The 15626-nt window shown below is 35.9% G+C and overlaps 1 protein-coding gene across 5 annotated transcripts in view; it reads right to left on the reverse strand.

The window, feature by feature from the left end:
- The window catches only part of LRRK2 (leucine rich repeat kinase 2), a 228053-nt gene that overhangs the window by 96096 nt on the left and 116331 nt on the right, over positions 1 to 15626 (reverse strand). For all 5 annotated transcript variants that reach the window (XR_003568832.1, XM_027858947.1, XM_027858948.1 and 2 more), the window contains exons 27-30: positions 14629 to 14815; positions 11247 to 11428; positions 4815 to 5044; positions 3243 to 3370 (exon numbers count right to left, since the gene is read on the reverse strand). Coding sequence is in view for 4 of the 5 variants with exons in the window: in XM_027858947.1 (XP_027714748.1) it covers positions 3243 to 3370; positions 4815 to 5044; positions 11247 to 11428; positions 14629 to 14815 (727 nt within the window). In the remaining variant the exon portion in view is untranslated. The remainder of the gene's footprint in view (positions 1 to 3242; positions 3371 to 4814; positions 5045 to 11246; positions 11429 to 14628; positions 14816 to 15626) is intronic.

Raw genomic sequence — 15626 nt, forward strand, 5'->3', positions numbered from 1 at the left:
TGCCATGAATTTCCTTTTTCCATTGTACCTCATTCCCAAAACAATTTCAATAATTGCAGGTGTCAGAGAAAACACTGTCCCACAGTGGGGCTCTTTCCCCATCATATCCCTGATTATGCAGTCCATCACTGATTTGTAACCTTCCCCGGTTACCTTTCTTTCCCCATTTGCCTTAAAATCTCTTCCCCGGGTCAAAGGTCTCACATACTCCCAGGTGCCAAATGTCTATAGGAGTTGTATCTTTCCAACTTGCCCCTTCCTGAGGTAGGAGGAGTAGGCTTTTCAAACAATATATACTCACTCAGCACAAGGTCCCCTTCTGGCTTTACAGGATGTCTTTTCACCCACAGAAGCATGTCAACGAAAACCCCTACCGCACCACAAGACCTACTTCCTTTTCCCCACTTTTCAATTCCCCCCCTTCCTCTTTCCCTACTCCCCTGTAAGAGCTTCTCTTTCTGAGACCACAGGGGTCATCACTTTCTTCTCATTCTTTGCATTCTATTTGACTATTTTATTCTTTCCTTCACTTTGGTGTTTAGGTTTTTTGTCTTATAATATTCTTTTGCGAGACCTTAAAAATTGTCTTCAGGCATCATGTCTTTGAAATCACTATGTTTTGTCTGCATAGTGAACACATTTTCTTTTAATGCTGCTTTTTCCTTCTCTCCTTCTAGACTTCACTTTTATATGTTTGCATCCCAAAACTACTGTTCTCTCTTTTGTTACTTTGGTGAGGGCTGCCATTGTAGATTACAGGTTTTTATTCTGCCTATTATTTTTGCTGTACAGGCCATAAATTCTGTTTTCTTAATTCTCAGTTCTCTTTTGAACCACTTAGGAATAATGTATTGTAATCCCATGTTCTCCTCATATTCCCTAGGGTCTTCTGTCTTAACTGTTCGATCATTTCCCTTTATTTTGCAGTACTTATTTATAGATGCCTTAACTTGTTTTACTTCATCTGAAAGCCGTATTTCCTTATGTTGTTAATTTTCTCCCTTAAGATTTATCTGTTTAGGTTTGAGGTCTTTAAGTTTTCTTCTTCCTTAGATCTTTGGTAATTGGAGGTTCCCCCCCTCCCTGTTTTACCTCTACTCACTTTCTTACTTTCTCCTTTCTGACAGCGGTTTCCTTGGGGTCTGGATCTCAAAGTATCTCAGCCTCTTTACACGCTAAGCAATTCATGATTCACTACACTAGTTTCTCTACCCCAAGTGACTTTTCAGTGTTCTGAACTGGGTAAAATGAAGCCTTTGACTGTGAATAAATCACAACAGCTTGTAGCAGTTAAAGGGAGAAATTAGTAAAGTTAGTTTAAAAAAAAAACAAAAAACAAAAAAAACAAACCTCTGCCCACATGCTATCCAAAAGAAAATATCTAGTTTTCTGATAGTCTAATCTAAAACACTTTTAACCCCATACTTGGGATAGTAGGTGACATAGCACAGGACCTGTAATGAGGAAGCCATGACTTCAAATCCAGCTTCAAACACTTACTAGCCGTGTGATTTTGGGCAAGTCAATGAACCTGTGTCTGCCTAAGTTTCCTCATCTGTAAAATGGGGATAATTAATAGTATCTCCCAAGATTGTTACGATGATAAAATAGTTATCTGTAAGAGCTATATAAATGCTAGCTACTATTTGCATTCTCAGCATTTAATGGAGTGCCTCGAATAAGGGATGCATTTGCTGTTGTTGAACTAAATTGTAATTTCTAGAAGGCTATTCTTATGCTTCTATCAAAAACTGAGGAAATTTTGGTCAACCTCAGAGAATAATTTCTATTTCATTTCTTTTTCTCTTCAAATAGCTGATAATTTTTAAGACTATGCACAGGACTGAACAGCAATAGATGAAAGTCCAAGTTATCTGGTTCATAGATAATATTCAGGATAAATATGATAAATTTCCCCCCTCTGCTTCATTATATGATCATCATTAGTATTTATGGTAAAAAAAAAAATCATCTAGAGATCAATCTTTTAATCTCTCTAAACAGATTAGTCCTTTAACCACATACATACAAGTCTGTTACTGGGACCACACCTGAAACCTCTCCAGCTTGGTAAAAACCACCTAGATCTTAAAAAACCAGGTATCACCTACATGCCATGATGAGCAATTAATTAGTAATTTAGTGAAATGATAATATTAGTAATTATTATTATGTTTGCCATCAGTCTTTTTAAAACATGATAATATTTTAGTTATCCATTAGATTCTTCTGAAGGATTTCATAAATTCCTAAGAATATATTTTGGCTTCTGTGTTAAAATGAACATCTCTGGATGAATAAGGAAAATATCAGAGAAACTAATAATCTATATTTTTACTTTTTCACAAAGGTCTATGAATTAAAATTTTGGATCTTCTGAGTCTAAATAAAAATTATTATAACAGCCTCATTTGCCTGAAGAAAATTCATCTGACAATAATTATCTAAAACAGACCAGAAAACCAAGAAGTACCCAAAATACTCACCACAATCAAAATAGTCATCACAAAGTTCATGTACTTATGTATTTATTCTTTTTTAAGACACAGAACAATAGTTTTCAAACATAGTATAATATACAATTTTAATAATGAAAATTCTGGCTCATCAAAAAAATTTTAAACTATTTTAGTATGCTCCATGTAACAAGGCATAGAAATATATGTATTTACAAACACTATTATAAAAAATTTTATATAAAATAGCACTGCTTCCTATAAAGGAGTGATCTTCAATTATATAGAAAATTCACCTCTATGCCATGTTTCCTACCACTATTGTATAAATGAGGTATTAACTATACTACATAGTTAGTTATTAAAAGAGTTTTGCTCATAGAATATTTATTCAAAAGCCATTATTTAGAATTTGTTTTTCATTTTTTTGACTATGGGTTTTAAAGAAGACATATAGGGAGATATTTCAGGGTGGAGTCTAGGAATTTGGATGAAAAATATTACATCTTTATTTTCTAACTGCAATTTAGCATCAAACCTTGCTTTAGACCATTTGCATAACTGATCACAGACTGTGGTCTGTTCAGAAACATCATGCTACTAAATTACTTAAAAAATCTATGAAGGCAAATAGCATATATGTCGTTTTATTATATTAACCTTTCTTTAAAATGTATTGATTCATGAAGAGACAACAGAAAGTAACTGCTTTAAATGAATTTACTTAAGACCAAATTATTTAGAATTTTAAAAGAAATTCTTTAAAATTCTTAAATTGTTAGTCACCTTTATGTTGAAGAGCCATGGCTTCATAGCATCTACTTCAGCATGTCCTTTGCTAAGATCATACACAGCAAGATATAATGCTCGTTGTGTCATAAAGTGAGGGTGAGTGCTGTAGAACTCTTCTCGTCCTAAATGAAAAAGTCATACATATTTTCCATGCCTGTAAACCATAAGCAACTATGCATTTCTGATATAATAATAATTGCTATTGGACAGAATGTGATTTCAGTGGTGTGGATACTCCCCCTTCACTGACACCACTGAAACCACAACAGATGGTTCATGAGATATCATAACCAAATTAGAGATTTCAAGATATCATCTATAGATAAGGAAAGTGAAGCCCTAAAACGTTAAGTGACTTGCCAAAGTTCACATGAATGTCAAAAATATAAATCTAAATTAAAAAAAAAAAGAAAGAAAATAGGGATTCAAAGGTTAAATGTTAAATGACTTGTCTAAGATCACAAGTAAGAGCAAGAGCCATGATATCAGTATATCATCGGTTCACATTTGACACATTTCCAGTTCTGACAGATTCAACCATGATGTGCTCAAATCTGTTCTTTTATATTTCATTAACTGTTGCAACAATGTAGTTTTTCCACTACTTATGATTTCACTGACATAGGCTTCAAAAACATAAAGTCACTTCTGTGTCAAGATGAAGTACTACAGCAAGATCTGACTAGACAAATTAACCACGAAAATGAATTGTCATTTTAAAAAGAGAGAAATAAGGGCAGCTAGATGGCACAGTAGACATAGCTCTGGCCTTGGAGTCAGGAGGAACTGAGTTCAAATCCAGCCTCAGACAGTTGACCATGTAGCTGTGTGACCATGGGCAAGTCACTTACCCCTGATTGCCTCACCAAAATAAAAAGAGAGAAATAATTGGCTTTTTATTGGGGATTCCCAGAACGTATGCCAGAGTTTAACACATGTGATCTTAATTCTGAGAATGCTAGCACCACACCCCCACCTTTTGCCACCTCACTACTACCTTTATTATGGTGGCTAAGTCACCACTGGTAGAGCTGAGGAAAAGGGACCAGTCCTAGGATTCCTCCTTTTCCCACCATCAGTCTTATTTTATGTGCTTTAAGAAAAATAAATGGTTTTCTAAATTCTGTACTACGACTTCTCTTCAACATATCATGCATCTGTGATTTCATTGGTATATGTACTTACCTCCACAACTGTAACCAACAATTCCTCTACAACTTACAGAACTTTGGGAGTTACTAAAACCAAAAAGACTGCAACCAAAATAGCAATGAGATTTTAGAAATTTATCTAGAGTGCTCCTCAGATGACATACATACAATCCCATAGTCAAATACACTAAACCCATAGTCAAAACCTTGCTGGTTTGGTAAGATCTACTGGAGTTTTTCATTCTATCAGTTCAACCTTTGTGAAAACAGTAATTTCCAAACACAATGCCATGATAAGCAGTTGAAAATGTTTGTTTCTAGTGTCAAACACGGTTAACAACTTGATAATAGTATCAAAAGGTTTATATAATTAATTAGTAAATGCTGAGCTAAATGAAATGTTTGAAATGACTACCTGCAAAATCCCAGACATTTAGGATCAGCTCTTTCTTCCCTTTGTTCCTCAGCTGGATAGACCAATCTTTTACATCTATGCCTATTGTAGTACTTGGTGTGCTCAAATCTGTTCTTTTATATTTCATTAACTGTCGCAACAATGTAGTTTTTCCACTGCCAGTATTTCCCACAACCATGAGTTTCATTCGATTATAGGGCACTGACTTTTTTAACCTCTGTTGAAGAAACCTGTCATTTCAAAGAAAATATTAAAACAATTTACTACTGTCATTTCACTGTCATTTCAATTAATATTTATAAGGCATTATTTTTGCCATGTAATTTCAACTCCTGAATAAGTTGAAGATAGCATTTAGCACAGTCTGCATTTCAGAGGATACCCCTCATTTACTTTAAGAAAATGTTTTTTTGACACTGATATTTTGAATGACACAAATTTTCAATGGTGTGGTTACTCTCTTCACCAGTGCTAACTGTAACTCCTCCACATTTCATGAGGTGCTCAAACTACAACAAGTATTTATTAAGCATTTACTAAATGTCAGACACTGTTAAGGAGTGGAGCAAAGAAAGGAAAAATATGGTCCTTTGTCCCCAAAGACTTCACATTTTAATGAAGGAAATAGCAGGCAAACAACTATATACATAGAAAATCTAGAATATAAATGGAAAGGAATCTCAGAGTTAATGTGTGAGTAGTGGGGGGCGGGGAGAAAAGAAGAAAAACAGGAAAAGTCTTTTACAAAAAATAGTTATTCAAGCTCAGTCTTGAAGTAAGTGGGTGAAGAGGAGAAAGAACATTCCAGGGCTGGTGAAAAGGAGTTAGGAGTTAGAGTGTCATCTTTGAGGGACAGAAAGAAGATAAGTGTTGATTTATATTAAGAGTATTTAGAAGGGAGTAAAATATAAGAAGAAAGGGAAGAGGTGACCAGATTGTGACAGGCTTTAAAAAGACAGACGATTTATATTTAATTCTAGAGGTAATAGGGAGTTACTGGAGTTTATTGAGTAGGGGGTTGGCATGATCAGGGCTGCACTTTAGAAAGATCACTTTGATGGCTGAATGGAGGATGAAGTGGAGAATGAAGAGATTTGAGGTAGGGAGACCTAGCAGCAGACTACTGCAATAATCCAAGTTTGGGGTAGTGATATAACAGAGTAGCAACTATATATATATGAAGATAAATGGGGAAGTATAACAAGAGATGTTGCAAAGGTAGAAATGGAAGGCCCTGATAAAAGAATGGATATATGGGTTAAATCCAAATGAGAAATCTAATACAACAGTAAGATTGTGAGACTTGGATTAGGGGACTATTAACAGTACTAGGGAAATTTGGAAGAAAGGAGGGTTTGGGGGAAAGATAATATGGTTCTATTTTGAACATACTGAACATAGATGTCCAGTAGGTAGTTGGTGATACAAAACTGGAGATTAGGAGAGCAGCTAAAAATTTTATCACATTCTGGTGATAAGCCTTTTCACATTTAACGAGATAAAAGAACACTCTATATTCAAAGACTTTCCAACCTGATGAGACCTACCATAGCTTGTACTCTTTTAGTAGTCTTCAAGAATTCAGAGTGTTTATATATACACACACACACACACACACACACACACACACACACACATACACATACACACATGCACACACAAAAATAAGGCAGGAAACTATGATTTTAAGGGAGGAATTAATTTTAATATTGCTAATGTAAAAAATTAAAGAAATAGAAATATGTATTTACATTATCACTATGGAAGCCACTTTATTATAGTCACTTCCACAAAAATTTATTAACTGGCTGAGTGCCAGGTGCTGGGGTAGAATGACAAGAACAAGGATATAACACTCCACCTGAGAAAACAACATGTACACAGATAAAAAGGAATAGGGACTGAATCTGTCATTTCATTTGTATAGGGAACTTCTAGGTAAAATAATTCCCTCAATAATGCAGCTCAGCACCTTCTCTGAAACCTATAGTCTAAGAGAGGTGTCTAGAGCACTGAGAGGTTACGTGAATTGGCCAGGGTTGCACAGACAGGATGTGTCAGAATAGGACCTGAATCCAGACATATCTGGTTCTGAAGCCAACTCTCTATCCTCACTGCCTCACTTACACTCACACATAAAAGTGTGTATATGTATGGATGTATAAAAGATGAAATAACTGGGAGAGGGCAAAAACCTGGATGAATCAAAAAATGACTCTTTAGGAGATGACCTTTGATCTGAACTTTGAAGGAAGCTAGGGATTTCAAGTTTTAAGATGAGCAAAGAGAACATTCCAGGAATGGAGGACACTCCATATTTTATAGAATTAATATACGTAGGCATTTTTAAAAAAATATGTCAATTGGAGTTTATATTTCAAACTAGAGGCAAAGGGGATTTACTGAAATTTCTTGAAAAGGAGAATAGCATGACCAGATCATAGCGACTGAGTCCTTTGGAAAAGGGAGAAATGATTGTAATGTTAGTAGGGAGATGTTTTGGGAATGGAATCAACTAATTGTATATGGGAGGTGTGGGAAGGTAAAGAGTCAAGGATAACTGAGGTTGCAAACCTCGGTGATAAGAAGGATGGCACACACAAAAAATTAGGGAAGATAGGAGGCCAAGTGGATTTAGGGGAAAAGATAATTACTTATGCCTTAGACTTGTTGAGTTTGAGATACCTAAGGGACATCTAAGTGCTGATGTCTAGCAGGCAGTTATTGATAAAAGCCTGCAATTCAACAGAAAGATCAAATCTTATATTTACATGGCTATATGTTTATTTCTGTGAAATAATAATGATGAACAATGAACCAAATGTACAGCCTTTCAAGAAAAACTAGTTTTCAGAATGCATTGTAAATTGGTCATGTTAACATAATTCACAATAACATCAAAATGTTTGTATAATACATAAATATAAAATACATGCAATAACTTGATTAAGCAGAACTAAACCATCTTTACTGTAACAGTAGCTTTTATATAACATACTTCCTATCCATATCCAAATTGAAATGTTTAAAGCAATTTAAATTTTTAGTTGCTAACAAGATTAGAATTGAATTCTAATGAATATTTCTTGGCAAGTTTTCAAATAAACATAAGTCAGACTGAAAGACATGCAACACTGTTTTTCTTGATTTTCTGATGACTCTTAATGGAATCACAGGCATTTTTATTCAATCAAAAAAAAAATCTTAAGAATCAAGCTCAGTGATAGTAGGTATAAGGCATCCTATTAGTATCAGTTTAGCATGGGAATAAAAACATACATCAGTTATTCAATATTATAGTATATAGGAAAATATCATAATGCTCTACTTTAAAACTTAGTACAGGCTTAGATTCTTAAAATCTAGCCAATAGCTCATTAACATTCAAACTCCTGAAGAGTCTGCCCAATATGACAGATGTTCTAATAAACCTTGTCTTTGGCTGAAAGAAGGCTTGGGTCGAATTCTTTCAGGCAGGACCCATTTGTTGTGATATTGAGGTCCCAGCACCCCAGAATCCTTAAACCTCATCATTTTGGTGGCCTGTATGGAGAAACTGACTAACCCCAAGTTGTTCTTCAGCCAAGACTAGAATGTATGTAAGTCTCCCTTCCCCCGCTTCATTCTCTGCAGTTGGGGTTACTCTCCAAGAACCAAGGCTTGGAGGTGCTTTTTGGGCAGACAGTTAGGAGGCTGTCTTACACTGGGCCTGCCGCTCTCAGGCTCTCAGTCCACTGGGTCGGTTCGAGGCCTTGGACTTGGGGAAACCTTCCACAGCAATAGAGGACAAGGACAGATGCCCTATCAGGAAGTGTATGTGCAATTCTGTTAATTCTCTCAGTGCTAGAGAATTGGGGAAAAACTGCAGTTGCTTTTCGGTTCCCTGAGGCTTACTTACTCCCTTCCCTCTACACCCCTGAATCCTCCTTCATGGAGGTTACAGGGAAAAGTTAGAACAGCTAAAAATATCTTGGCAGATTCTGGAGGTTTTAAAGAATTTTGAAACTCCTTACAACCCTGGTCACTCCTTTCTCCCACTCCCTTCCCTTGAGTCAAGAGGGTATATGTTAACCCCTCTCATAGGAGAAGAGAGTTTCATCCTTTACCCCTCACCTTTGATTTCTCCCTCCCCCACCTCGGAAAGGGAGGGGGGGGAGGGGCAACAGCTACAGCCTGGGTCCCACTGGCAATGGCCTTGGGTCCTGGGGCCCAGGTTCAGCACATCCTGCTCAAGGTAAAGAAGCTAGCCTCTGAACTTGGGTAAGCATGCTCTTTTAAATTTGTAGCTTTAACTGTTAATGATGAGATGTTAATTCTCTGTGTAAAGTAATTTGGAAATGAATTTAACAAAATTGAAGTCACCTGATTCGTAATGGGTTTGTTTCAAGTTTTTCTATCAGTTATGTCAAGCAACTTTTCATAATTTGGTTACTGCTAAAATAATGTGACTATTGTTGGTTATTGTTTTAATGTGTAAATGAGCCAAAAAGTTTGTTTGGATTATGTGTGGCTTGCTGAGAATTTGCAAGTGTATAGCAATCTGTAATGATTGACTTTTTACATCATGACAAATTTAGGTTTTGAGATGTAAATCCTGGAAAAGTTTTTCCTAAACTGTGATTAGTGAAACTTGCTGTTTGAGGTAAAAGCTCATAGGATTTTATTTTGAGTTGTCTGATGGGTCATAATCCATCAATAATCAGTAATCCACCATTTGAGAGAAATGCCACAAGCTACTCAGACAATGTAATACTGGTGGGAAGTCAGCATCTGGAAAAGCTGAGAGGACAATTTTAGCCTCAGTCTAAGATGGGATCCTCCTGGCTCAGTTTCCCCATTATGTTCCTTGGAAAGGGAATGTTACTCACCTGGCTATTCCTGAGTCTGGCTATGGGGTGGATTTGATACTGCATGACTAGAAAACTGAATCCAAATCAGAGCTAAGCATGTTTTATCCTGGCATTTGGGCCCTGCAGTCTTTTTTGTCAGATTTGTGTCTTCCAGACTACAGGCCATTCACCTACAGTTGGTAACAAACAACAGGTACCAGCCAGTGTCTCCCATTGTTCCCTGGATGCAGCCTGTGCTAAGTTCCAGTTAACCTTCTCTTTGGGACCCCCTTGAAGCAGGGACAGCTCTACATCTCTTGCCAGCAGGAAGCAGTTTCAGAAGCCGAGACCTTCACCCCTGACACCAAAAGAATTTGGGTCCCATTTGTTTGAGGAGGTAAGGATGAGGTTGGGATCTGGACCCCAGAAAGGAAAAACCCTGGACTTTCTCATATGGACTAATCTCTGGCATTCACCTGAGGCTATAATCCCATCAACTGGCCTTTCATTGTGGCTACACCCAATTTCCCCTCCATTGTCTTACCTCCCTGTGGCCCCCGGCCATTTCTGACCCTTAATCCTAACTAGGCTCCATTCTCCCTTGGCCAAATGGTCCAGGTCCCAGGAGTTCTGTTCACCCCAGCTTACTGGCCACTCCCACTCAGATCATCCTTAGACCCTTCCCTCCAGTCACTCAAAACTACTTGGCCACTCCTAGATCCCTCCCACAGTCTTTCAGTATATAAGGTCCATCTTGCCTCCATTAAGGTACTTAGATTCTTAAAATCTAGCCAATAGCTCACTATCAGTCAGACTGCCCAATATGATGGATGTTCTAATAAACCTTGTCTTTGGCTAGAAAAACAGAACAAAAAACAGTACATATATAAAAGTTTACATTTTTTTTTATAAAACAATTCTTTTAGAGAACCCTTCTGAAAGAAAATGGGAAGGCTTCTAACTCTGAGAAGTAGTGTAAGATGAGTTATTCATTCAACTCCCCAAAGAGTAGAGTTACTGATTATTAATCAACGAACTGATTGATTAAGCACGGAATCTGAAAACAAAAAGCATTTTAAAAATACACTTTGACTAAAGAGTAAATGTACCAGGTTGTAACAATGTAATATATTTCTTCGTCTTATTTTAAATTGGTTATAGTAATTAGTTACTATATTAGTTTAATTAAGAATTAATTAGTTTAATTTAGTTTAATAAATTTAGATTAGTTTAATAAAGAATTCATTTCACAGAAAAAGCATAATGTAGTATAAAGGTACACTATGTATCATCTTCTTCATACCTTACAAATGTCAGGTCAATTCCACATTGTTTTAACCAGGCACCACCTAGTGGCAGCTATCTGAATTAGAGACAACAGTGGCTAGGAGTAAATAAGACCGCTTTTTGAAACCTACTTTGAAACCTACCTTAGCTAAACAATATCTACTAAGCAAAAACAAACAGCATAAAAGCAAAAGCATACTAAAACTATATGGTGGTTCTCAAATGCATTCTGTGTCATAAGTCAAATATACAGTAAAATCATAGGCTGAGAGAGTATGAAATTAGAGAGAAAACAATTGAAAATAAAATATCTAACCTTATGATGTCTCTGGTCTTGCATCCTATATGCTTAAAATCAAAATTAAGATGCAATTCATCCAAAGGAAGGTCCCAGATTTTAGTTAACTTCCCCATTTCATTAGGAAAGGATCTCAGTTCCAAATTGTAACTCACATCAAGAGATGTTAAATTTTCAAGAAAACCAATTTCAGGAGGAATCTTAGTGAAATTAAAAAAAAATTGGATAAAATCTTTTTGTAAAAGACATTTCATAAAGATTTAAGCAGAACTGTATAACATAAAGAATTAAGTAAACTGGAAGAGTCTTCAAAGTTAACTAATCTATTCCACTTGTCACTATAGTAGAACAAATTATCAAATCATTCTAAAATTTTCAAAAGATTTTTCATTTTCTTAATTATAAGTTACTTAACATAAATCACATTGTCAAAAGAATAACCCAGTATTGCCTTTTGTTTTTTCACAATATTTTCTTTGAAATTTAACCTTCCTTGATAATACATTTCATTATCTCATAACCTTAGATATCAGAAAGTTCATCTTACAGCATAACCTAAATTCTATCAACTGTGTTTTCATTTTATTTCCTTGCATTATTTTCTTTAGCAGAATTGGTAGAAATCTATTCACCACTACCTAATAGCAACACTTAATACTCTTGACTCTTCTATTAAGGTTAGATGACATTATAACCTTCAACCATTTTTAAATGTGAGATATGGATTTCTTTTAATACGAACTCCCATTGTAGGAACTCCGCATTAAAACGGATCACAACTAGATAAAGACTTAGTGGTTAAATCCTAGAAAAAGTCTATGGAGGACCTAAGAGTTTAAGTGACTTCCCTAAAATCACAGAATACCAAGCGTCAGGGAAAGGGTTTGAACTTGTCTTCCTGACTCTACTCTTCTGTTTTATTTTTTTTAAAGCACCAATATCAACAGCTTTAACCATTTTAACTGTTTGAAATCAACTCTTTAACGATCTCCAAATGTCCAAGTCTTGTTCAGATTATAAGGCACAATAACAAAATGTTCGACAGATGTATAACAATAGCACTGACAAAAAATAGCATTTGTTAAAAAAAAAAACATAGCCATTCAAATGCTCTTCTCTGACATAATTACAAACATGTTTAAAACAAAGTGGTGTTAATTTCACAATGAAGAAATATTTTTCCAGAATAAATAAGGCAGAGGCACTTGCCTTCCCTATAATTACTGTATTTGACATACTTCTAGAAATGCTAGCTATAGCAGTAAGAAAAGAAAAAGAACAAAACTTAAAGTTACAAATATTGATGAAGGAATAAAATTACTTCTGTTTTTACATAATGGTTTGCTTAAAAAAAAAAAACCACAAACACAATTTGGATGCCCAAAGGGCTATAAAACTGTGCCTACCCTTTGACTCAGCAATACCACTTCTAGGTCTGTGTTCCAAAGAGATCATAGAAATGTGAAAATTACCTACATGTGCAAAAATATTTATAGCAGTTCTTTTTGTGGTGGCCAAGAACTGGAAATTGAGGGGATGCTCATCAGTTGGAGAATGGCTGAACAAGTTGTGGTATATGAATGTAATGGAATACTATTGTGCTATAAGAAATGATGAGCAGGCTGACTTCAGAAAAACCTGGAAAGACTTAAATGAACTGATGCTGAGTGAAGTGAGCAGAAGCAGGAGAACACTGTACACAGTAATAGCCACAATGTGCAATGACTAATTCTGACAGCCTCATCTCCTCTCAGCAATGCAAGGATCCAAGACAACTCCAAAGGACTCATGATGGAAAATGCTGTCCATATACAGAGAATGAACTGTGGAGTCTGAATGCAGACTGAAGCATACAATTTACTCTCTTTTTTGGTGCTGTTTTGTTTCTTCTTTCTTGTGGTTCCTCCCATTCGTTCTAATCCTTCTTTACAACATGACTAATGTGAAAATATGTTTAATATGAAGGTATATGTAGGGCCTATTTCAGACTGCATGCTGTCTTGGGGAGGGGGAGTAAATTTAAAACTCAAAAGCTTATGGGGGCAGCTAAGTGGCACAGTGGATAGAGCACCTGCCCTGGATTCAGGAGGACCTGATTTTAAATCTGGCCTCAGACACCTAACACTTACTAGCTGCATGACCCTGGGCAAGTCACTTAATCCCATTGTCTAATCAAAATAGAAAAAAAAAAAGCATATGGAAGTGAATGTTGCAAACCAAAAATAAATAAATAAATGAAGAGAAATAAACAACAAAGAAATTAAGATGATTAATAACATCAGCAAAACAACAGGATATAAGACAAATACACGTAAAATATATACTGTACCAGAAAGAAATGAGAATAAGTGAAATTACATTATACCTAAAATATCTGAGCTAATCTACTAAGATTTATAGGATATTTATATAACTATAACTCAAAATACTTCAGACACTGAAGAGGTATTTACTGCTTGTGGTTGAATTAAGACAAAATAACCTTAATTACCATACAGATGTCAGGTTATACAAAACAAATTACAAAGGTGATCTTTTAACAGAATGAGAGGAAATAATAAATTCACTTGCAAAAAGGTCTAGAATCTTAAAAGAAATAAGAAAAACTATAAATGAAGGAGATATAGAATTACAAGACCTCAAACTATTACAGAGCAGTGGTCAACGAAACCTTTTAAGCCCAGAGGAAATAAAATTTAGAGGACACTAAACAACAGTGTTTGAGTATATGACGGGCTTTTGAAGGAAAGAAAATTAGGTTTGTTACACCAGGACCCAGACAGGAAATGAGTGGAAGTTGTGGAAAATCAAATTTGGGCTACGTATAAGAAATGACCTATCCAAAGATCGAATGAGGTGCCTTAGAAGGTTGTGGATTCTCCTTCATGGAGGTCTTAAAATAAGAGGCTAGATGACATTTCTTGTCAATGTTTAAGAAGAAATTTCTGTTCCAGGTATGAATTGGACTAGATGACCAATGAGTTCCCTATTACCTCTTGGATTATGTGATTCTACAGTATGAAGAGCACAGCATAATGTGCTAAAACACTTCAATTTTAGGGCTAATATTACTCAAAAAAAAAGTAACATTTAAAAGGGGAACTAAGTGGCGCTGTGGATAGAGCAGTTGGGTCTGGAGTCAAGAAGATCTGAGTTCAAATCTGGCCTCCAACACTTAGGAGCGATGTGACCCTGGTCAAGTCACTTAACCCTGTTTGCCTCAGTTTCCTCATCTGTAAAATGAGTTGAAGAGGGAAATGGTAAACCATTTTAGTATCTTTATCAAGAAAACCCCCTTAACAACAAAAAGAAATTAGAAAATGCCGAGTTATTATAGCGCAAATTATGGCAGCATATCTTTAAAAGAGCAATAATTTTTTGTTATAAAATGATCTTTTACCTCTTTCAGTTGATTATGGGACAAGTGTAGTTTCTCCATCCGTGACCACATATATGCTTTTTCACTTAAGTCCAGAATGCTGATCTGATTATGATTAAACAAAAGTTCCCTTAAGTTTAATGATTTCCAGTGTGCAGGCCCAGGCAGGTTGTGAATTTCATTGTTGCTCAAATCTAATGACCTCAAACTGAAAGTGACAAAAGACCAGATTGAAGATACAAGCCACAATTTACACGTTTATAAAAAATGTAATGTATTTTAAAAGCTATGGTATATGCAATTATGAAAATTAAAATAAACTTCCATCAAAGAAAGCTCAAAAATATATACATTATATATTAACTGAGATAATATATAGGGAGAAAAACATTAGAAAGCCCACATGGTAAATGAGCAAGGATATTTAAGTGAGAAAAGGACATAAGCAACAAAACTGAAGTCATGATTCTCTAATTTCAGTTGCTTCTAGAGAAAAGATAGCCTCAGAATGAAGGGAAAGGACTACCATTGTTAAAATGTAAGTCATAGGGAATGACTAAATTAGCAGCAGCAGTGGGTGCTTCTAGAACTCTCAGCCCAGACAGTAAGGGTATTAAACAACTGGTCGGAAGGAGAATACAGGGGTCTTTTTGCTAGCACTGAGCTCTGTTGCTTTGCCCATACTCAGACCCAGGTCATAGTCCTGGGTGGCAGTCCCAGGGTGAAAGGAATACTAGCATAGAAGAACTTGTAGCCACAGTGGAGGGGAGATCCTCTTCACGGTTACAAGGCAGAAAGAGTACTTCTGGTCACCCAGAGACTACAGCACAGGCCAGGAGAGGAGTAAACACCTCTCCTTAGATCATACCACCTTAAAAGAATTGAAAACTTACAGGTCCCTAGAGGTATCTCTCAAAACAGCTGCACAAAACCCCTGAAGCTTAGGACAGTGTGCCCTCCACACTGGAAGCAGAGCCCTATTTTAACAGTTAAAAGTCAAGTAATAGGCTGGGAAAATG

This window comes from Vombatus ursinus, unplaced genomic scaffold, assembly GCF_900497805.2.
Source record: "Vombatus ursinus unplaced genomic scaffold, bare-nosed wombat genome assembly UNPS02013950.1, whole genome shotgun sequence".
NCBI lineage: Eukaryota > Metazoa > Chordata > Mammalia > Diprotodontia > Vombatidae > Vombatus > Vombatus ursinus.